The sequence below is a fragment of the Charadrius vociferus genome, unplaced genomic scaffold, assembly GCF_000708025.1.
Source record: "Charadrius vociferus isolate BGI_N301 unplaced genomic scaffold, ASM70802v2 scaffold514, whole genome shotgun sequence".
NCBI lineage: Eukaryota > Metazoa > Chordata > Aves > Charadriiformes > Charadriidae > Charadrius > Charadrius vociferus.
In genome coordinates, this window is record NW_009648118.1 from 2,109,037 (window position 1) to 2,132,500 (window position 23,464).

Consider the following 23,464-nt stretch of genomic DNA (forward strand, 5'->3'; position numbering starts at 1 on the left):
AGCTACTCTGTGGGTTTGGTTTTTCTCGTTATAAACACAGCACCTTCACAGCGCCAGCATGGATGATGCTGTGTGTTCTTAAGCAGGCAATGCTGTTAGTGTATTAGCACTTCATGTAATTTACTTCTGGGATTACGTTGTGCTTGTAATGTTATAAATGTTTGGGTGAAGTTGTTTTAGGACCTTAACTCATGATGTCTTCTAATAGTTTGAACTAGTTTGGCAGCAGGCTAGTTCACGTCAGGATGTGACATTACTGAGGCTGCACAGGGAAGTCTGAAATTGCGATTCTGCACAAATGCAGTGTTACCTGAAACTATGTTTTGCCAGTGCTTTTGATGGAACACATGTGAGCAACACTGGACAGAGCATGTTGGGAGAGATGCCTGGGCCTTGCAAACTGCCTCCTGGATGCTGCCTTCTCTGCCTTTGGGTGGACATGCTGAAAAAAGTCAGACTTGTATGATTGTGTTGTGTTCCAGAATGGGGTCAGGTAAACTGGTTGTAGTGTAATGCATTGACATAAGAAATGCTTTGCATGGTTTCTGACTTGAGTGACTATGGTAATCGTGACAGTGTAATATAGTTTTCTGCTGAAATACAGGTGCTGACGGTGCGTTTTGTCTGGTACCAAAGCATGTTCAGTTGATTAGAGCACTCCTAGACTGCTTTCCTGTGTGTCTGGGCACACCCTCTTGGTTCAGATTTATCCCCCCCAATCCTGCTTCATACAGGCTACGCAAACATAGCTGATGGGGTTGAGTAAACACCATGTGATGGTGTGGGTGAAAGAACCCAGTTCCAGATGGAGTACCAGGAGTGTAAATTATTGTCTGTGTGACACTAACACAAACTGACTTGCATTCTTGTAGTAATTTGTAAGCTTGTAGCTTGAATTCTCTGTCATAATTGATATGGTTTTGATTGCTGTTTACCCCACACTGAATGAGTCGCTGTCCCTCTGCTCTTTTACAGCACACCACTGGACACCCCTTGTAGGTGTAGGTGTCACATAAAAGTGACAAGATCTTGCTCAGAGCCCAGTTCTGCATGTTGTAGTGTATTTCTGTGGCATCTGGGACTGCTGGCAGCTGATCTCTTGTCCTTTCAGGAGAATCTGCTTGCCAAGTTCCTTTCCTTTTTGTTTTTCCCCGAAGTGATGCTTCCCCAACCTGTTATATCTACTGAGGAAGGGGAAAGCTGAGAGCTCTGATAACTAAGACTTCTTTTGCAATGTGTAAGCCCTTGAAATATACAACTGAAATTTGGCAAGTGTAACTTTACTGAAGGCACAAACCAGCCAAACTCTTTTGCACTGCACTTAGTAAGGTGTTGTGGAGACCAGGCATGCATAGTGTTTGTTGATGTAAAACAAACTCAAAGTGAGTTTATTGGTAGTATTTAGTTTAGAGAATTCCCCAAGTCATTAGTTGCCAGGAACAGTATATTCTTGGGAAGGAATGTTCCCAGAAAGGGCAACTGTTGTGTCTGTGCATCTGCTACTCCCACTCCTACGGAGGAGATGCTGGCTGAGGTTAATTTTTCATTGGCCTGCTATGGCAGACCTTAAATCTAAACAATTTCTCATCACTGGGAAGTGTTCTCGTAAGCCCGATGAACATATTAGTACCTGCAGAATTACAGAATGTCAACTGTGAGGGCTAATGTTCATCTAGGTTATAGATTTTTATACACTATAGTTAACCTTTAGGAATACCTCACCTTTTTATGCAGGACACTTTAATGACTCTAAAGGTGTATATGAAGCTGTATTTGAAGCTGAGCTGTTGCTCATTAAAGTATTAATTAATAAAGTGAAAATTTCTTTAAAAATAGTTGAATCAGTGGTTTATTACTCTATATTCTCTGGTTATGTGAAAGTCCAGAAAACTGAGTGAGCAGGCTTCTATACGTACACATTCGTATATGCAACTTTAATGCACTTCCTCATTTCTCTACTCTGCCTCAAAACTACTCTTATTTTTCTTGGAACTTCTTCAGCGTCAATTGGATCAAGGTTTACTTAACTGCCTGTGTTGTTTCAAATTTTGGCATTATTAGCTATGCATACTGTAAGCTAATATGTCACTCTAAATTCTTGAGATCTCAGTCTTGATAAGCTAAGCTAACATATTGGATTTCCCTGTTTTCTGTAGTGAGAAAGCTCTTGAAAGAGGTAAGACTGCTGGTTGGATCTGAGCTAATACTGAATCAATTGAAATGGAATCTTCTTGTTGCATGACTAGGTGAGCAAGCTGTGTTATGGGCTAGTCTCCAGACAAGTAGAAACTAGTTTTAATGTGCCAAAACAACAGCGAAAGCAAAGTTTGCAAATATTTTTCAGCAGTTGATTCTGTGATTGACTTAAATCAATGGAACATTATTCAGGACAGGTTCTTGCCCTGCCTTCAGGGACAGTTTTTTTGGAAGAACTCTTGAATCTGCTTTAGGTTTCCTAATGGATGATGAAAATGAGGGTACTAAAATTGTTCATGCTTTTACAGGGATTGAATAATAGTGGGTAGGCAAAGGACTCTAGACCAGCTTTAAGGAGCCAGGAGACTTTAAGCTAGTCAAGGTATTTCAGCGGGGAGGAAGGGGGAATGGAGGAGGGTACTGTCTGATCTTGGTAGTTTGTTGTTTCCTTGTTCCACGGTCTTTTTACCCTCAGTCTGAGACAGATGCTTACAGTCCCATGTAAAGACAAGGTTGTGGGCCAGAGGCCACTCGTTGGTCCATAGTGAGTGTGCAAATTCCTGCAGTTCTAGAACAGTCTCAGTGCTGCTTTGTACTGAAAACTGTTTACAGGCCTACAGCCTGTCTGGAAAGCCTTATACTTTTCACTGGTATGAAAAATTATTTATTTTGAATATAGCTATTCAAGCTATTTTTCCAGCTGAAGAAAAGGTTTGAGGGGAAAAATATCTGCTTTTTGAATGATGCATTCTTGCTTTTAGTAACTTACTTTTCACTTTATTTTACACTTACCAAAGTATTTGTTGATGAGAGTTGTTTTCTTTCCCCTGCTGTAGTTTCCAAAATGGTTTATGTGATTTGTGTGAGGATTTAAATTTATTTGTTAGAGAACAAATGCAGAGTTCCCTCTTGTGTTGCAGCAAACTTGCTTCCCAAAGCAGTCATCAATTCCTGTACAAAAATATGATGGAATTATTCTTCAATGTGCCTTAGAATTGCTCTCCGGTGACTCTGAAGGGATGCCGTGTGCCTGTTGGCTACCCCAGCAGCACTGGGGTAGTGTATTAGTGTAACCCTAGAACTGACTATGGACCTCCCATCTTTATTTCAGCTCAGATGTCTTAAACAACTCTTGGAAGATCTTGAGCTGTCTCTCAAGGAAGCAATGCACAGCAAAGGCAGGAAAAAGGCCTTCGAAGCAGAGGAAAAACTGCTATCTGGGGTTGTCACTGCTCTTTGCTATATGCATCAAGAGAGCTGTGCATTGCTTCCTTGAAAGGCAGGAAAAAGGCCTTCAAAGCAGAGGAAAAACTGATATCTGGGGTTGTTACTGCTCTTTGCTATATGCATCAAGAGATGAGCACCAAAGTTTTACTTCACTGGGATTTTTAGTGTTGCTCCTATGTTGCTGCTCTGGTGTCTGTTGGAGACCTGAGCTTATACAGTAGCATTTCATCGTTATTGTAATTTAGATCTCTCCTAATTTCCTGTCTTCATGCGAACTTGTATGTAAGAACGTACTCGTGACCAGAAATGGTCAGACTGAAGATCCATCTAATGCTGTGTCCCATCTCCAGCAGTAACCAGGGCCAAATGCTGAGTGAAGTGTGTAAGAACAGGACGAGTGTGAAGTGATTCTTCCCTAGAGTTTTCCTAGCTGCTTGCAGCTGGTGACTGAGCGCTTCTTGAGTCAGTTTAGTATTCAGTTTTGGACCATTTTTTTCTTATGTGGCTTTTACCCGCTTGTGTTTGAGCCTGTGTAAGCTTTTGGCTTCCAGTTACCGTGCAGTAAGAAACTTTGTAACTTGACTACACTCTGCATGAGGAACCTTTTGTTGGGTTACCTGCTACTGGAAGAGAGAAAAATGATTGTTTGTTCTATAATGTACTCCCTCAGATAGCTTTTTCCTGTTAAGGAGCCAAATCTTTTGGGTTGTTCCTTTGCTTGCATGGAAGCCAAGCAAACCAAGTATCTGAGAATGCAACCCTAAAAACAAGCTTGATTGCAACTGACCAAAGGGCTCAAGTCACTTGACCTTCAGGGAAGTGGAAGTGGCTTGTGAAGGTAAACATGCACAGATGGCATGGTTGCAAAAGCTTGATTTCCAGACTAACAACATAAGAATGTCTTAAAATTCTGGTTTGGCTAACCGTTTTTAATTTCTTTTTAATTCCAGAACTTTTGAATCCTCTTTGGAAACATGAAAACAAAGAACTACTTTTTAAATGTCTTTCAGAACAGTTGACACGTTCCAGGGAGAAGCTGGTGGTTTTTTTTCCTGCAAAGTTCAGAAGAATCTGCACTCTCTTGGATTTTAAATAAATATAAAATAAAAATGGTTTAAAACTTAGCCTTCAAAATGAATGTTGAAAAGTCAGATGACAAAGCAAAGAATGGCTTGAAGTCTTCCTTACTTATAAGGGATGAAAATGGAAATAACTACACATGTGACAGAGCTACAGCCTCCTCAAAGAATTGTACCACCAAGATATGCAGTAATTCAACTGACCAAAATACAGTGACTGAGCATGATGATGATACCATTCTTGAAAATAAAAGTGACTTTACAAGTATTCTTTTAAAACAGCAGTGTGTTGAAGCACTTCATCTGCAGAAGGCACCTGGTAAATACAACTACACAGGAGCTCAGCTGGGAGATGGAGGTGCTGCATGTAAGTCTTCTGTGACTGAACAGAATTGTGTGTATCCTTTGAACTGTGACTTGAAAGAAGCAACAAGCTTACTGGAAGGTAACATTGCTATGGCAAAAATGCAAAATCAGAGTATGGAACAATTGGTGCCTTACAGTCAGACTGATGCGAAGTGTGTATTACCACTTCCTGCTTCAGAGCAGAACACACAGTCCCCGATAAAGGAGAGGGCACGATGCCACCTGAGCACATTGGATGTTACGAATGTTATCAGTGAAACTCTGGGAACTGATCAAAATGATGACATGCATCTGAGGGAAATGCTAGTTTCTTCTGAAGTATGTACAAGAGAGAAATTTGATAGAACCGGCTCAGAAAGAACACCTAATTTCTCTTCTACAGTAGTGATTTCAGAAAGCCCAGATGCCTATTCTGAACTTGAAGCATATTGTCCTGTCTCTGCAGGTGTCGAACACTATCTAAAAAGCACTAACAAGGCTGATCAAGAATCACAGGAAACAGAAGCACAGTCTGTAAAACTAGCTGCTAGATGTATAGATCCTTATAGGCAGGATGCATTATCACCATGCATTAATATTAATGAACATGACCAAGTGAAATCCTTGCAGGATACCCCTGACCATCATGAAACTGGGAATTCCGATGCTGAAACATGCATGGATATTTCTGTAAATAATGTGCACCTTCTCCCAGAAGATCAAATGGATGGAGAACAAGTATCAGAAAAAACCAGTGAACCCCTAACCAAAGAACAAAGCACCTCTGGAAGTGCTGCTCTTCAGGATATGCACAACACCACTTTCATATCTCGCAGTGTACCAAAATTAAAGAGGACTGTTATGCCTGACCTGAAGTGCGAAGCAACTTTTGTGGTCTTCAGTCCTATGACTGACGAAATCGATTCTACTCTATGTACTTCAACCCCTAAAGAGCGATCAAAAAATACAACTTTTTCTGTTTCAGCTTTGCCAGAACTTGGAGACAAGTCTCCTAAACCAAGACCAAACAAGGTGTTTGTAGGAGGGCATAATAGAAGGCCTTTGCTTAAAGCTAGTTCAGGTCAAACTGCAGGAAAACCAGTGGGCAGGTCTCCTGTTGTGTCAACAATAACCAAAGCAAAGAAATCCGAGATTGTTAGTTTTCCCAAACCTAATTTCAAAAATGTTAAGCCAAAGGTTATGTCTAGGCCTGTGCTACAGTCGAGAGACAGTGCAGGATCAAAACAGTCTCCCCAGTCCCCCCAACTATCAGCTGCTTCCCCATCTTCACTGGTTGCTTCCCCGAGGCAATTGTCCCCATCTATAAAAGTGCTGCAAAAGAAAATAGATCTAGCTAAAGACACTAAAGCAGAATTGCCTGCGAATAAGCCCCATAAGCTACATCTTAACAAACACCTCTTCACTAGCCAAGTTGTACATGCCACAACACATCCCAGAAACGCTTCCCACAAGGCTTCAAAGACACCTGCGCTAAAGCAGAATCCGGAAGACGTTGGCAAAGCAAGCTCGACCCATTCGGCATGCTCTTCGGTTTCTGCTGTGCTTCCAATGTGTGTGGAGAACTCGAAAGAGATGCTGAATGATAAAATGGAAAGTTCAACCTCTTTAATGCAGCCCTGTGCTCAAAACATCTACCCGACCGGAGGCGAGAAGGAACAAACCAACAACACGGGAATCCTTCTGGAAGCCACCTTGTTAAAAGATGTGGCAAAGGAAGCATTGGACCTGCACTCAGTTCCTTTGGTGAGCTTTTTTCTTTATGTGCTTAATTATACATTTTGTGCATTCGGAAAAAGGGAATTCTGTATCACAGTGCTGAATGGAAATTGCGGAATGGGTTTTGTGTCTACAAATGTAACCGTGGTGTTGATTTCTGAGGTGAAGTCTCTCCCTAATAAAGGGAGCAAAGAAATACCATTTTACAAACTGGTTGCATTTGGCCTCATTTAGTGTCTTCAGCCTTCATCTTATTCCATGGTACAAAATTTTTTTGGGGAAAATCTTTTTAACACAATGCAGTTGGTAAGATTTCTAATAAAAGCAAGCAAGTCTTAATTTAGTCAAACTGGTAAAATTGCATAGCATAACTTAGTGAGGTTTTTCTAAATACAGCTTTTATCAAGATAATTCTAGTGGTGCTGTAACTTTAAATAGACATTAGAGATAAATTGCTGCTTTCGGTATTTTTTTCTTTCAAAATGTGCTTTAGAACAAAATTATACTTTAAATTTACTTACGGAAATATTGTGCATATATTAACAGTATTAAGTCACACAAAACCCAAAACCCAACAAGTTGGTCAAGCGTTTTATTTTTAACATCTGAATTTAACTGTCTGCTTTGAATAATTTGGGAGTTCGTTTATTTGAAGTGGAACCGGGACTCATTAGAGTAGTGAAAAGTAGCCAGGAAATATTTCTCATGCGGAGGGCATATACCTGGTTTTGGGCAGTCAGCCAGCTGGAAGGTGCAAACTTCCTGGCCGGGAGGTATGCGTGTGCTGGTTGGTTGGGAAATATTTTCGGACGAGTCAGCTGCCTGTCAGGAGAAACGTGCTGCTTTCAAATACTCTGAAGGAAGGTTAAAAGAACAGGAACGGTGGGAAAGAAAAGAAGACCTTCAAGGTTGGCTTGACCAAGATCTCAGGAGGTATGGTAAGGACTCAGGGTTGGAGTCTTGATGCTCTTGATGGAGTCCCTTCTGTTGTTTGTTAGTGGGTTCAACAGCTTATGTTAAGTCAGTGAAATGGAGGCAGCAGCTGTTACCGATAAAACTGGCATTGTCTGAATTTCTGTCAGGCTTTCCTGATTTTCCAGAAAGCCTCTGGTAAAGCTCACTATATGGAGGAAGCTACTTCAGGTAAAACAGAAGCAGCTATCCATTTTTGAAACATTACAGAATAAATTAATAGATATCATTATTACAATAAATTATTTAACTTGAAAACCTAAATAAACATGAAAGCAAGGATGATCTATCTTAATTCTAAAGTCTTTCAGAGCTTGGATTCTGCTTCACTTCTGATGCTGAGGGTTGGAGACAATCCTTTTAATTCACCCTGGCACCAAGATGGAAAACTTTGTGTTATTAATTGTTCTGCTGGTACCTGGAAAATTCATGGAGTAATTTTATAAAATGTGCAGTAGGCCAATAAGCTGGACTAAATTTAGTAAGTGATCTTCTGAAAAGTACAGATTAACTTCTGAAAATGAAGATGAGGATTGGAGTCAAAAGTAGAAAGTACATTAATATGATCAAATTGCTGTGTATTGGCTTGAATTGCAGAAAAGCGTACGAAAAGCTGTACGTTCTGATGAGTTTGTCTTTATAGCCTTAACCTTACAGCATAAGTGGTCATGAATTAGTGCCTGTATAAACTGGAGCAAGAATGCTCTATGAAAGAGATGAATGCTACATATAAACCAGTTATTTAAAACCTGTCCTGGGTCTGCTCCTGAGTTTGTTTTATCTATGGCACCTGGATGTGAAAGATTTTAACCCGTTTGTGTCTTGTAACTTAAGACCTAGACCAGGAAACCTATTGGAAGGGCTGGTAAAGAATTAATCTCGAGATTAGGTGCAGTCATGTAATTGAATGGCTTAATTAGAGTTTGGGGAGGAAGAGGAAGAAACTTTCATGTTAAATGACCCCTGTAACCTCTTTAGTGTGTTTGTCATTATGAGTGATTAGCTTCAAACTAATATTATTGTGTTGCTGAGGGCCATTCAGGAGGTGATTCTTGAGGTTCTGAACTGGAGATGGGGACAATGTGACAGCCAACAGCTAAGCATATCCCCTACCTGTGTGGTCTGTATTTCATTACAGATGCTGGGCTTCTCACAATGGTCATGTGGGGGGCTTTCGAGGTTTTTTTTTTGTGGCTGGTCTTGTGTTTGGGGTTTGTTTTTTTTTTTTGTTGTGTTGGGTTTTTTTTTTAAAAAAAAAACCAAACAAAAATAGATGCCTTCTGTGAAAGATGGGACGACACAAGGGAAAAACATACTGAAGAAAGACCCAATCACACTACAAAGTGTATCAGCTCCCAAGATTAAAATGGTGCCGTCTGTGTTGCCCTTGAAGAAAGGGTGTGAAAATAAAACTGGCAGCACAATTAAAGCATCTTCTCACAAAGGAGCTGTTCTGTCATCAAGCTCTGGTAAGAGAATTTTTCACTGGAATACTTCCACTTAACTAGTTTCTTAAAATTAAGATATATTTAATGTATTTTCTGACAGAACTTTTAGAATGGTACGGGGCTGTGTTTTTGGTGCTGAATATGATTCTGTTTAAATCACAAATTGCTAATATGGGGGGAAAAGAACAAAAAGGCAGGTTATACCCCATCACTGTAAAATCTTGCAAGTAATGTGTTTAGGAGGGTGTAGGGCTGTTAGAAGAAGCAATATTTAAATATTATTGTAGTTTGGTTATATAACAGTACTTTGTGGAATTACAACTAAAATTACTCGAAGGATGTAAAAGTGAAGAGGACAAAATACAGAGCTTGGGATAAAGCATTTACAATAAGCAACTGTATGCCATCCCAATGGGAATGAGCCCTTATTTCAGGACATAGCATACTTTGTTCAACCTAATTTTGTTACAGCTCTATAGTTTCTAGAAAGGGGGGAACATAATTGAAGGAGAGACTACTGCTTGAGCTGCTAATTAAGATCAGATTGATTAATACCAAGGGGCAGGGAAGCAGGGATCTTAAAACTCGCCTGTAGGCTGCTGTTCAAATCTGGTGATTGAAAACTGCATTCTGTAACTGTACAGTAGAAATTCAGAAATGCTCTTGTAGGTGATATGCTTTTTTTAGCCAAATGTGGCAGTATAGCTAATTGCAAAGGTAACCTGGCTATAAATGACTGCGCTACAATACACTGTAATTCAGAAAGTGTGCACACCCAGCTGTACCCAGTAAAACCTGTTCTTTTTTTAACCCACTCAATCTAAGATTATAAACACAGTCCAAAATACTCCTCTTAATTATATACAGGTGGTGAAGCGTGATAAAATCTGCATCTGTAGTCCTTTATGGGATGAGTCCCTCAAAGAAAGTGGATATAGGCTATTCTCTGACTTGATCCTTGCTAATGTGAGGGACTTGCTCACTGAACTAGGTACCTACCTGTAAGCCACCAATTTCTTGGAAGACTCATCACCTCTCTAAATACCAATTTAGAGCTTTCCTATCTGTAATTATGGTCTTACAAGAACTGAGATGCATATAGATATAGGTGTGTATTTGTCCCTGTGATTATTAATGCAGAGTAGATTTATGACACTCGCTAGAAATAAATGTAAGCATGGCTGGGTTATAGGACTGACTTCTTCCATTCATAAAAAAAAATAATAATCAGATGCACTTTCAGAAGCAGAAGTCATTTGCTGTTGAAAATAAAAACCTTTACTCCCCAATTTTGTTTAGCGAAGCTGTTGCTCCTTAACTCATCGAATGTTGAAATTACGATAATCAGTAGAACACCTTTCAAATTTTTCCTATTGCAAGAAGGCTGCTTAAGGTAAAAGCACAAAGCAGCAGCTCAATGTTTCAAACTTGTGCTATGATCTGATGAGACTGGAACTCTAATGCCCTCTCCCCAGCCCCCCTGCCAATGCCCACCGTTCCTGGCACTTCTTACCTTTCTTTTTGCTTATGCAATGTTTTGGTGCTACAAAGTAGGATTTGATTCACTAAACTATCAGGTTAACTTCCCCAAGCCTTGCTGAGGGAATTTGTAAGCATGGTTCCTTGCTTCTTGGTAAACCTAGTACTGATACAAATTGGAGGATGGGAGTACAGGGTGGGAGAAGCAAGGATGGGGATGGGGTAGGAGTTACTTGGTATTGCTGCCAAAGCCCCGCTGTATTATGTGACCACACCTTTCAGGTAAAACCTTGTCCACTGCTGCTCACTCCATCTGTTTTTAAAGTTTTGAAAGTAAAACTGTACATAGACTTAGTGTGGCCAAGTGGCAGCTTGTAAATCAAACCCAGTTACCTGTTTTAGCTAAAGCCTTCCTGTAGGGAATAACTATTTCTTCCAGTTAAGTCATCTGAACACTTTGGTATTAAACATGTGCCTTCATGTAATTCCAGCAGGTCAGATAAATAACTCTGTAGCTGTACAGTTGTTTGCTCTCAGGATTTCTCCAGACTACAGACAGATGAGCTACATCCAGGATGGAAAGGACTTCTGGAGGTCACCTAGTCCAGCCCCCCTTGCCTGTAACTAGGTCAGCACTGAATTCAGACTAGGTTGTTCAGGCATTTTTCAAGCCAAATCTTAAAAATGTCCAAATCCGAATGACCTTGTTGCTTCCTGAGGTACTAACATAAATGCAGCTAATTCTGAGCCAGTCGCTGGCTGTATTTGGATTGGTGGGCAGGCAGATGAATCGGTGTAATGACTCCACCAAATACTCCGAACAAGAGAAGTGACAGTATAGCTCTGTATCATTTCATGTGTATGTTGAGGAAGAGAAGCAGTCTGTCTATCCAAAATGTATTAGTATACGTATTATTCCCAGACTGATCAAGAGCTTGTGAGCAGTGAGTTGTATTGTGCACTGTCATTTTTGAGTGGGAAGCGGGAAACTTCCCAATAACCGAGAAATAAAAGAAAAATTGTATAAAACACCAATTATAAGGTCCTTGTAACTCGGTAGGAGTTGAAATTTTGGTATTTTTTTTTCCACTTGTAAATGTAAACTCTAAGTTTTCAGTGGTAACGCACTAATCCAACAGGAAGCATGTCTTCTAAGGAAATTCCCTCATCCTCTCCTGATCAGAAGACAGCAGAAGGAGAGGAAAACTCATATTTCAAGCATTATATTCTAGTGAGGTTATTTGCAGAGCACATTAAGCTAGAAATAACTTTTTTTTATTTATTTCAAAATGGTTGCTGACTGCTGTTCACCAGTATTGGTGTATCTTGCTAGAACTTGGGGTTTTCGCTGAATTAGAAATTGGTTCTCTAAAAGGTAAGCCCAACTTGATTCATTGTAGTGAAGTGGTTTGTGAAATTGCAAAGCCCGGTGTCTGCAGCAAATCTAGAAATCAGGACACAGTTGCAAGCTAGATGCCTCAAAATTATTTCTGTAGCTATTTCTCTCCATTCATCCATAAGACAGAATCACCTGCGATCACATACTCATTCTTGAACAAAAATCTTAATTTCCTAGAGCTAATTTTTCCATGGTGGTGTGTGTAGATTTCTGTAGTACTGGGTGGCAGGCAGTATGCCTTTGCGTTAGTTTGCTATTAGTGAAAAGGTTTATTAGAATTCAAGACAGAGAATAAAGTGTTTGAATTACCTGGTTCTTAAGGGAAGGCGTGTGTAATTTTATAATCTGGACTTTGAACCAGTCCAGAAATGAAAGCAACTATTGTTTTCGTTCCTAGCAAATGCACGCAGCCCTCTAATTGGCTGCACATAACCACTGTGGAGGAATAATAGCCTGCAATAGTTGAGGTATTACGGTTTGGGAAGAGTCATGTTTTTCTCTCACTTGAAGGGAGGGGTGGAAGGGGTCTGGAGAAGCCAAGGAGAATTTGGTGGTCCTGTGGAATATCACTCAAAGTTCTTCTGTCAGCCTGCACCAGAAACCGCATGCTACCGCCCCTGCAGTTGGATGCAAACACTGTGACAGTTTGAGCTGCAGGAAATGGTTTGATTTGTGTTTGAACAGCGTAAAATAGGGCTATAAATGGTTTACTTTGGATCTAAAAATGTAGATGCCCACCACTGCTGTGGTTCTTTTTGTTTTTTTTCCCCTCTCTTAGTGCTGACTACAGCCTACCTATAAGTATGTAAAGGGATGGAGCTTTACCTGCAAGTTAAGATTTCTGGTATGCTAATACTTTACCTACACTTCTGTCTTAAAATAATACCATTGCTTTTAATTATTTCCCACTGTATGAAACTTCATGTTGTTGTTGATGTCTTAGCTATGACAGCTCTGTCAAGCCTTACGCATAATTGAAACTATTTAGGGATGTTTGAGCATCAAAAAATATTATTTCTCCACTTACTGTTAAAGACTTCCAGAAATTAATATAAACCACATAAATCATCTTTAACCAAAATGTCTTTAACTCTGACAGTTATTTCTGACACTTTAGGTACTGTTTTGTCTCTGATTTAAGTCACTGATAAGCAAGTAAAGCTCTGTGTTTTACTTTTCCGTGAGTCTAGTCCAGTGGTACTCCCTCTTTTGCTTACTGGTATTTTCATACCACGTAACTCGAGTAATGAAAGCTTGGGTAGAGAGAAACTCAACAGTTTGACTGAAACAATTCTGTTTCGTTGAAGATTTTGGGCAAGTGAGAGCTTTTCCTTATGAAAAATTGATCACTCTGAAGGAATTTTCTGGTGTTGTGCAACTAACTAGCATGGGAAAAATATTTCCCCATATGCTATAGGAAGTACATTTAAGTTGCATTAGACAACAAAAGGTTTAGTGATACTTTGAAATACTGATTTACTTGTTAGTTCGTAATTGCTAAATTCCTTCTGTTGTGTTTTGGCTTGATCTTACACTTAAATGTGTAATTCAGAAAAGCTTCCAAAGTTAAAACCAGAACAGGCCATAACAGATCAGGACTGTGTTCATTACTGAGTGTTGTTGCTATTTATTGTACAAAGAAAGGCTTTTGGGATGGAAAATTGAAACCAAATGGTTTCAATGGGTTTTCACGCTGCTGGAGATATGTATAAACTTGATAATTCAGGACTTTTTGGTATAGCCTTTCACAATACTAGTGAAGCAGAACTGAAGCAATTTAGTTGCAGTAGGCGTTCCCACAATCTTGAGTCTGTTCTAACACTGAACCAAGAGATAAACCAAGCATGGTTATTGCAAATCACTTTTCAGCTTGTATCATTCCTACTATCTGCTGTGTGACTCCCTAAAGTTGGATTGACGTGCTGCCAAGAGGAAACAAAATATTTTAACAGGCAAACATAACTTCCAGGTTTTCTGGGCTGAAACAGTCAGGAAATGCTGGACTGGAGAGTTATGTGTAATGGTATCCATATACTTTCTTGTGAACAAATCTGAAATACACTAGAGTCTATAAATAAGGCTTACAATTTAGTTTCAACCAGTTTTTTTTTTCTTTTGCAGAACAGCCAGCTGTTTTCATAGATCCTAAAAGCAGGTTCTTCATACACTAACTTATCCAACAGCATTATTTGTCCTTGTAATATTTGTCCCTGAGTCCAGATTACTTGGTCCCCTGTTCCCTTTCTTTAATACATGCCTAGTGCTTAATTACAGTAATTAAAGCCTGTGTTTAAAAGTGAACTTAACTCCCATATTCACCTTCAGACCTGTGGAAGGAGGAAACCCATACATGAGTTTTAATGGACCATAACAAATGTCTGTAGTATGACATAAAGCTTGTCTGTCATCCCTCTTTGGTCATCTTCACCCGGAGAGCTCCACTGCATAGTGGCTGTTTCTCAAAAGCAGTTCTCCTTTAATTTGAGTATAAAGTAAGGAATAATGTACCTAATGTATCTGAAAGGACTTCAGAAACATGATCATACTTGCAGGGGCTGATAGTAGCAGTCCACCTGTCAATAATGTCAGAAATGTGGATGCATGTATATTCTTCTTTAGGAGTGAGGTGTACACCAGTTCCCTGCAGGGGAATTTCTTGGTACCTAGTCATTTACTTGCGAGGACATGCTGGTGTGTCTTCAAATAACCCTTCACCTGCACTGGTTAGTGCTGAATTCTCTCGGTGTGGAGATAAAGGAGGAGGGAAATAGGAATCCGTGTCTTCCCGAAGAAAATTGTGTTTATGTTGTGCTACAGTGAGTTTCCTCCTTCATGCAAGGAATGTACAAACTCGTGTAACAGAGAACTTGAAGTATTTATAGTTAACATAGGTATAAAAGCTGCAAACTATCGTTGCCCCATCCCTGGAGGTGTTCAAGGCCAGGCTGAATGGGGCTTGGAGCAACCTGGTCTGGTGGGAGGTGTCCCTGCCCATGGCAGCAGGTTGGAACTAGGTGATCTTTAAGGTCCCTTCCAACCCAAACCGTTCTGTAAAAAAATTCTCAGTGTATAATATGAAGGTGTGTGTGGTATGAAGAGCTGGACAATAACAAAAAGCATGATTGGATGTGGTTGGTGGTTTTCTTTTGCCTTGGCTTTCCTTGTAGCATGCACTGGTGACGCCCCACCTCAAGTACAGTGTTCAGTTTTGGGCCCCTTACTACAAGACAGACATTGAGGTGCTGGACCGTGTCCAGAGGAGGGTAACGAAGCTGGTGAGGGGTCTGGAGCACAAGTCCTACGAGGAGCGGCTGAGGGAACTGAGGTTGTTCAGCCTGGAGAGAAGGAGGCTGAGGGGAGACCTTATCGCTCCCTACAGCTCCCTGAAAGGAGGGTGTAGCCAGGTGGGGGTTGGTCTCTGCTTGCTCATAGCAGGCTATAGGACAAGAAGAAATGGCCTCACCAGGGTAGGTTTAGGATGGATATTAGGCAAAATTTCTTCCTTGAAAGTGTTATCAAGCATTGTAACAGGCTGCCCAGGGAAGTAGTTGAGTCACCAACCCTGGAGGTATTTAAAAGATGGGTAGACGTGGTGCTGAGAGATATGGTTTAGTGGTGGGTTTGGCAGTGTTAGGTTAAAGGCTGGACTCTATGATCTTAAAGGTCCCTTCCAACCTAGATGATTCTATGGTTCATTTGACTTCTTGTGCCCGCTACTCCTCAACAGACAGAACTTTCCAATAGCTGTGTTAAAGGTAGTGTTTAGGATTGGTTTGTTCATGTCAGGATGCAAAGAGCTCACATCAGTCTCCTGGCAAAGCTGGAGTGGACAAGCTTAGCCACTGCTGTGCAGCTGCCTCTGGAAGCTGGTGTAAAACTACCTGCCATCTGGAGACTGGCTCTGCCTGGGGTCATAGGAGATGACAGTGTGACTGTGCAGACATGGTCTCTTGTGGAGCTGCTTTTGTTCAGCTTACAAACAAAAACCTGAAATGAAGTCCGGCAGACAGCACGATGGCCAATGGTACTGGAGTTGGGGGAGCAGATACGAGTTCACACTTGAGGTTAGGGAAAAGGGCTGTTTTTAGGTGCTGGAGAGATCCTGAGGGAAGACTGGGAAGAGAGGAGTCTCTCTGAGTGTGGAAGGATTTAACTGGGAGGGGGGGGGAAGTCTGCCAAATTCTGTGACTGGGACAAATAGGAAGGGAAAAAAGTAAAATTTAACAGCAGACTTACATGAATTTTATTCTCTCCCTCTAATTGAAAACACCCCAATTGCTCTTTTGAGAATGGGAGCGTTTGAGAGAGTGAAAAGTGTTTGGTGGGTGTTAACTGCTAATATAATGCTCTATAGCACTGAAGATCAGTTTTCCAGTTCTAATCTGAGGATATTGAGCTGCAGGAGGAGGAGCACATGAATACCTATCTGCATGGCTGCTGGCAGCCTGGCTATGTTTTAGGGACTGACTTGCTGCTGGTTCTCTGACACCTGTGCCAAAGAGGAGCACTTTCCTAAGGATTGTAGGTGAATGGAACAATACTGTGGGAGTCTGCATCAAATGAGGAATCTGGTCTTGCCTTAATGTGTAAACTGTTCTCTGATCAGCTGGTACCCCCTAAACAAATAAATCTCTCATGTAAATGTTTCAAGACCCAGTAGTAACTTAACATTCCCTGTCTTTGTGTTTGTTTAGCTGTTACAAGTGACATAATGTGTCCTGCTTTTTCTTGGTAATTTTGGTAGTAATTTGAGACTTTAAGTGGGAGAGATAACTGCAAAGATTATCTGTAGATCTTTGGTAAAATTATGAAACGTGCTGTAACCACTCTTTATTCCTCGAAGAAATACTGATATATATGTATAGTGTAATAAAGTATAACTGATATTGCTGAATGGCTAATCAGGCAACTTAGGGAGCTTGCAGCCATCAGAAATCTTTTAGTATTGCTACTGCTTTACAGTGCTCAAAATGACAACTGGAAACAATCTTACAACTATGTTAAGATTCATCTGCTGGAAACAATACCAAAGTCCACTTTGTCTTTCTGTGATTTAGTTGCTCCTTTCAATAGCTGCCAAAAAAGAGTATATTTTCTTGAAGACTTACTCCCCTTGCTTTATATAGACCTCGCACTGTAGGCTTAGACTGCTTTTTTTATCATACTTAAAATTATTCTTTTACAAGCCAAGAAGTTTAGCAGTTCTGAAATGGAGCCCTCTGGATTTTTGAGCTTGCAGGAAAAATTAGAAAAGCATAAGACAAAAATCCAAACTTCAATATATTCGAGAGAAGACAATGAAAGGCCAAACCAACTGTTACTGTTAGCTTTAGGGTTAAACAAAACCAGCAACAACAAAAACATCCTTCCAAAGACTCCTCTTGCACTTAGTCTACCCCAAGTTTCTCTTTGGGAAAGTCTTCCAACCATTCATCTCCAGGTGTTGTATAGCTTTGTGAATGGCAGTTGTTCTGTGCTCAGTTCCAGATGTGAAAAGTGTGGGTCCAGTTTGAAATGGTGGATGTTGAATCTTAGATTTGTTGAATACATATTCAAATTTGCAGTCTGCCTGGTGTCAACCAAGTCCCAAGTTCACCACTACTAGCACATGTTTATTTTCTCAATTTGAATTTTTAGGCTCCAGTGCTATTTAAAGGAAGCCTTAATTTATAAGGCCTTAAGCCTTCTTAACAATAACCACCTATGAGAGTCATACTAGAGGATGATTATTTTAGTAAGGATATGAAATCTGACTTCAGAGCTTCTTTAAAAATGAGCTTTGTTTCTTGCTTATATCCATTCCAATGGAACAGATACTTTAATGTTCTTGAAGTAACGTAGCTGTTGCATAGAGACTTTTTTCTAAAGAATTGCCAACTCATTACTTCACTGTAGAGGAATGTGATATTTCTAGTATTCCACTTCAGTGACTAGATTAAATAACTGATGAAAGCCTGTTACTTTGACGCTATTGCTTGTTGTCTTTATAATAATGGTTCACAAAATATCCTGCTTTTGTGCTTGTTTCCAGTACTTTTATTTATATATGACATCTTCCCGCTTCTGTGTTCAAAACCTTGGCATTTAATTCTGCGCTAATCTTTTTTCAGGGAATGATACTTATAAAAATACTTTGTAAAACCATTGTTGTTTGTTGAAGTAACACCTAGAGTGGTTGGTTAATGATCTTGTGTCATGACTTAAAAGAAATACTCCCTCGAGCTGGGCTTTTGAAAAAAATCTGAGTTCTTGAGTAATTGCTTTAATAGAAGCCTTACAGAAAAGCACAGAGCAGTAGAAGAATTGAGAAAAGAGCAAAGGTCATCTGTTTGTGCTTCTGAAACTGGGCATCCTAGAGCTTGCTGTGCTCTCTGAACGGGTTTGAGTTCGCAGTTGGTATAGAGCACTGCTGTGTCCAGTGTCTGCGGAGAAGCTGGGCTGGCTGCAAAATCATATGCAGGGAACACGCTGTACGAGAAGTCTGAGCTTTTTCACATGCTTGCCTCGATCCATCTTGAGAGAAAATCACTGTGAAGAAAACAGGATTTCATTCCTGTACCTTTTGAACTGGAAGAACGAGTCCAGAACAATAGCTATCAAGCATGCTACCCTCATCTTTAAACAGTAAAATGCAGCTGAGAAGTTGCTTTTGTTCCTTTGGCTGCCTTTTGAAATATAAAGTTTTAATTTATTAAGTCATACAAACTTAACAGTGTGTCTGCCGCAGCTCCTTTTTGTTTGTTTGTTTTGGGGGTAGTGGGGTTTGTTTAGTTTTTTGCACCTTGTTTTGCTGAGAGGCTGTTCAGAAAAGGAATTTCTAACTGGTCTGGCTTAATTACTTTTCTGGTATGTTGATCCATTAATGAAACAAGCTTTTGGAAAACAACGTGGGAAGTTTTAGAAAGCTGTCAGATTTGTTGTATGAAGTTTAGATGTCACAGAGACTTTTTTACTCTTTTTTCTTTCCAAACACACAAATTATTTCAGGTGTGTGGTCTGGAGTGCTGTGTTTGATGTATTTTCAGTAACTATGAGCTTGTGGTTTATGGTGTTCTCATAGCACAACAAAGGTTGGATGCTCTTTAGTGAGTTGGAGATACTCAAGTGTCCAGTGCAGTAACTTACAAAAACCACTAAAATACTACTGATAACTTCGTCTAGGAGATTTTATACAAGCCTACAGCAAAGCCGTATACAGGATCACAGTTCTGCACAGTAATGCCAAACAAGTAGTGAAAATGCATCTCTGAAGAGAGGTCCGATGTAAAACATGTTTAGTGACGCATTGAAGCTTGCATGTTATATTCAGTGACCAGTATTATTTAATATCCTAATGCATGATTAGTGTATGTTCTATGTGGGGTTTCTCTCTTGTTACTGAGTTGATCTGAACTGAGGGAAATAGCTTGGACATACCTTTTTTTACTAGTGCTGTTCCTGGTTTTGCATACTTGAAACAGGATCTTTTGAGACAAGTTATCTAATCCTGTCGCACCACCTACTGTTGAAAAGCAGATACTAGGCGTAATGTCTGTCTTGCCTAAATGTTAATGTAATCCCCTTAATGTCATGCTTTCTTGGTGGTTGGTATTGAAGAGTGGAGATCCTGCAGCAAAGCTGATGTTGAATAATGTGGAATTACTAGCTAATTTTGTCATATTTCAGCAATCTCTTACATAGCTTAAGCAAAACTGAAATGGGGTTATAGTGACAAGAATAAAGGGAAAGGTATTTCCTTTAAGTAGAAACTTGGTGGTTCGAAGTTAAATCTATAACACTGTAGTCATCTCTTCAAGTAAGATAAACTGTGTCTAAGACTTGAAAATGGCAATGACATCAGAAGTTAAAATATCTTGTAAAATATCTTTTCTAATAATAAATAAGAAAATATTTTTTTAAAAAAATATAATTCTGTCTTCCATATCTGTTTTTGTTTTTGTACAAAAAAGAAAACCTCTCTTCTGTAGTTATTCAGAGGACTGTATAAAGATCTTGTCATCAAATCTGACAGGAGTCAACCCAGTGCTGGCGAGACAAATCTGAGTGTACATAACTTCCTTTGGGCCATTGTAGTTTTAATCTGGGTGCATGCTTTTCAGAAATAAACTAAAAACTTAAATTAACTGAACTCAAATTTTCCTGCAGAAAATGTAGTTGCTTTGTTAGTAGTACAAGAGTAAGCTCCTGTCTGCAGATGGCACACCTGTTCTCTATATAAATGCTCTTCTTATTTAATTAACTTAGCTGTTGGGCATTTGTATTCAAGAAGCTCAAATGAGAAGAGCAATTAATGCAAAAATGTGTCTGTGCCAGTTGGCCATTAAGAACTTGGTTGTGGGGAGGGCTGTTTAACTAGTCGTGCAGAACCAGTCAGTTTTCAGTATATTATGTGAGTACAACACAACTTGATACCCTTGTGCTGTGGTTGTCCTTGAAAGGATATTATCTTTTAGAGTTCTCTGTCAAATGGCAGGGGGAAAAATTCTGTTTTGGGGGTGGAAACAAACAAAAGAATCTTTCCTGGATTGTCTTTGAGCTGGAGGTTATATTTTTGTGGGCTTGCCTGTACAGCTAAACAGAATACAGAGAGGTAGGAGAGTGCAAGAAAGACTACTTCTGCATGCAAATGTCTGTCTTGAAGGCCAGTCTGTAAAGCTCTTAACTTGTTCCTGAGGTCAATATGCAGGTAAAACGGGATCCTTTAAATCCTTGGAACTGTTTTTCTGCATTTACAGTGTGTTTTTACGATGGCAGTATGGGCTAGAATAGGACTTTTTAGATGTATTTTTAATGTGTAAATCTTTTCACTTGTAGGCATGTATGTAGAAGAAGCAATTGTTTAAGCTTATTTCCAACTCCTTTATTCTTTTTTCTCCCACCCCCCTCCAATTGCAATTGATAGGTACAGGATCTTTGCCAAGAGAGAAGCCTGCCTCCATGAAAAATTCCCCAGCCTCCTGGGCTAGCTCTGGTAAACCGCTTGCCAAATTCAAAGTGCCTGTCAAAAGATCAGGGCTTGAGAGAACACCTAGCATCTCGTCCATCAGCAGCACTCAGAGTGAGCGAAGTCTTTTCAGCAGTAATTGTAAGTATCCGCCAGGGTTACGGGTTTTAGGTGATGGCCTGTATCGACTGCTTGTTGAAAAAATCCCCTTGAAATCCTGTCTCACAAAGACCCATGTTAATTCTCATTTTACTACTTATTATTAGTTTTAGGTCTTTCTGTCTTTTACCTTACAACTTTCCTTCTTGACATTTGTGACCTGAAGGAGCTTTGAGCCTTGGATTTCGGTTTGAGTAGAGGTTTCAGTACTGTTCCTCTTCCATCCTTAAACATTACAAACCCCGTGGGTCGTCTTGAGCAAAAGTTTCCTTATGTTTACATATGGTGTAGTAAGAAAATTCTGAATGGTGGGTGTGGATTACCCATCATAATACTTGGAACAGCACATTACAGGTTTTTGATACTAAATGCTCTTTTTGAGCTAGATTATATCTACTTTGAGTTTTAAGACAAAATGTGTAGACGAGGTAAAAAGCAGGTAATGAAACTGCTTTTGAGGGTCAAACTTTGCATGGGTAGACTTCTGTAATTTTGAAGGTAAGTGTATGACCTGAACCAAATCCATCTTGATTAAAACTGGGGAGAAAAATAACAGAACTAGCTTTGTTTTGAAGCTCTACAAAGGGTCTGTCCTAGCAGTTTTAGGAGTCTTGGGGCAAAAATATGAAGGAAATAACGCACAACTGACTGTCAGGCACATCAGTATTCCCAGCTATACATATTCAAATGAGTACATTCAAATATTCTAGTACTATCACATTTGTTGTATCTTGGAGACAGGGCAAAGGCCTTTCCTTTGTGCCAGCTGTCATTTAAATCTGTCTTCAATGGACTGAAGAAGAGAACTGTGATTTAACATATGTTTATAGCTTATGTATGCGCATATGCATACATACATATATAACTAAATTTTCTCTTGTTCTTTTTTCTTTCCTGTAATGCCTTCATTAAAAAAAACTAGAGACCTAATATATTCTTCAAAGGAATAAGAGTATGTGCAATAAAATATGCAGTGCATGTTCCTGTGTAGTCGGGTCGGTTCTGTTACCGTGACAGCCATGTTGACTTTTGCTGTTCAGGTTTAGGACTGTATCTGGAATTCCTAAGCAGCTTTGTCCTCTCTTCATTTTACTCCTTCGTGTAACAAAGGAAAGGGTCATCGCCTCATAACAAAGCAGTGTATTCAGATTAAGTATCCAAACAGATGACTCCTTATTTAGCCTGATTTGCTAGCTGGTTTAATCTGTTTTGTCCACTGCCTTGAAGCTTATAATTTTTTCCACTCCGATTCACGAAGAGCAAGCAGGAGCAATATGAGAGGTTGAACATGGCTGCAGTCTCTTTGGCTTTCAGCTTGCTTTGATCCTTTTTAAATGACTATACCAGGAGGACTCCGCAGTTGCACAGAAACTAATTTTTCTCCTGTTATTTTCATCAATTCTACACTAACACCACCGACTGACTCAGGAAGCCACTATGATGTTACCTTACTGACATTGCTGGTAGTGGGATCTTACAGCTTTTGTATTATTCCTTTGTTAGCCACGTTTACTGGGAAAAGAAGTAGGTTGTATTCCTTTTTATTTCTTTTTTTTTTTTTAAAGCATGTATTTTGTTTTGTGGAGGTTGGTAAATGTATGCAATGTTTTGACTTGCTGATTTTCCATGAGATTTTTCTTTAGTTAAATTGTTACACTTGATAAGAATGATTTAAGTTTGATGGTCAGGTTTTGTTAGTATAATGAATTTAGGTTACATATGATTCACGTGTTAGTATAGTGAAATTTTAATGACTATCAAATTAGAAAGAACTAATGAATTTACTTTGCACTCTAATGTTTTACGTACAGTGCTGTTCTTGTTTTTTTTTATTCTTTCATTTAATCTACTGCACAATAATGTCAGGAGAAAAATCCATACTTGTAAATGTAAAATGTTTTTTATTATATTGGTGGGGCACACAAAAAACAGGATGGGAGGCTTACACTGTGAATGTTATGAAATTTATGATGAACTATTGTGGTCCTGTCAACAGTATTAAATTGACAAAGGCACTTGGCTTGTTTTGCTTAAGGAGTTTGCCTTGTGTTAGTGGAGAAAAAAATTACAAAAGAGAGGGTTGCTCCTGCTGTGTCAGCTTAGCCCTTTGTTATGGGATATCCTTGGATTGGTAATTTCCTGTGGCAGCATTAGGGGTTTTTTGTCAGATGAGCACTTGAATTATAATTCTTTTCTCTAAAAAGACTTACTATTTGAGCAGTCTGGAAATAATGAAGTTTGAAATATTTTTGTTAATAAAAGCATATTTTGCGTACAAGCTGTCAGTTTGAGCATTGAAAATTTGAATTTTTAACAGTAGAGAAATCTTCTCAATTTCAGTGTTGAACTGAAAATACTATCTTTTGAACATACCAAAATGTTTAAACTCTGTTAAAAACAAGAATCCAAATTTGAATTGCATTAGAATAATTGCATACAATGGAAATAGTGTTTCAGAAGTTAAAAAGGTGATCTGAGC

The 23,464-nt window shown here is 39.4% G+C and overlaps 1 protein-coding gene across 3 annotated transcripts in view; it reads left to right on the top strand.

The window, feature by feature from the left end:
• The first annotated feature begins 4,556 nt into the window (after nt 1-4,556).
• MTUS1 (microtubule associated tumor suppressor 1) overlaps nt 4,557-23,464 on the top strand; it is a 92,530-nt gene continuing 73,622 nt past the window's right edge. Inside the window, exons 1-3 of one of the 3 annotated variants that reach the window (XM_009883911.1) lie at nt 4,557-6,611; nt 8,830-9,025; nt 20,785-20,967. In XM_009883911.1, coding sequence (XP_009882213.1) covers nt 4,557-6,611; nt 8,830-9,025; nt 20,785-20,967 — 2,434 coding nt within the window. Of the gene's footprint in view, nt 6,612-8,829; nt 9,026-20,784; nt 20,968-22,319; nt 22,514-23,464 lie in introns of those variants that run through there. The other 2 variants (XM_009883914.1, XM_009883913.1) reach the window with 2 other exon arrangements.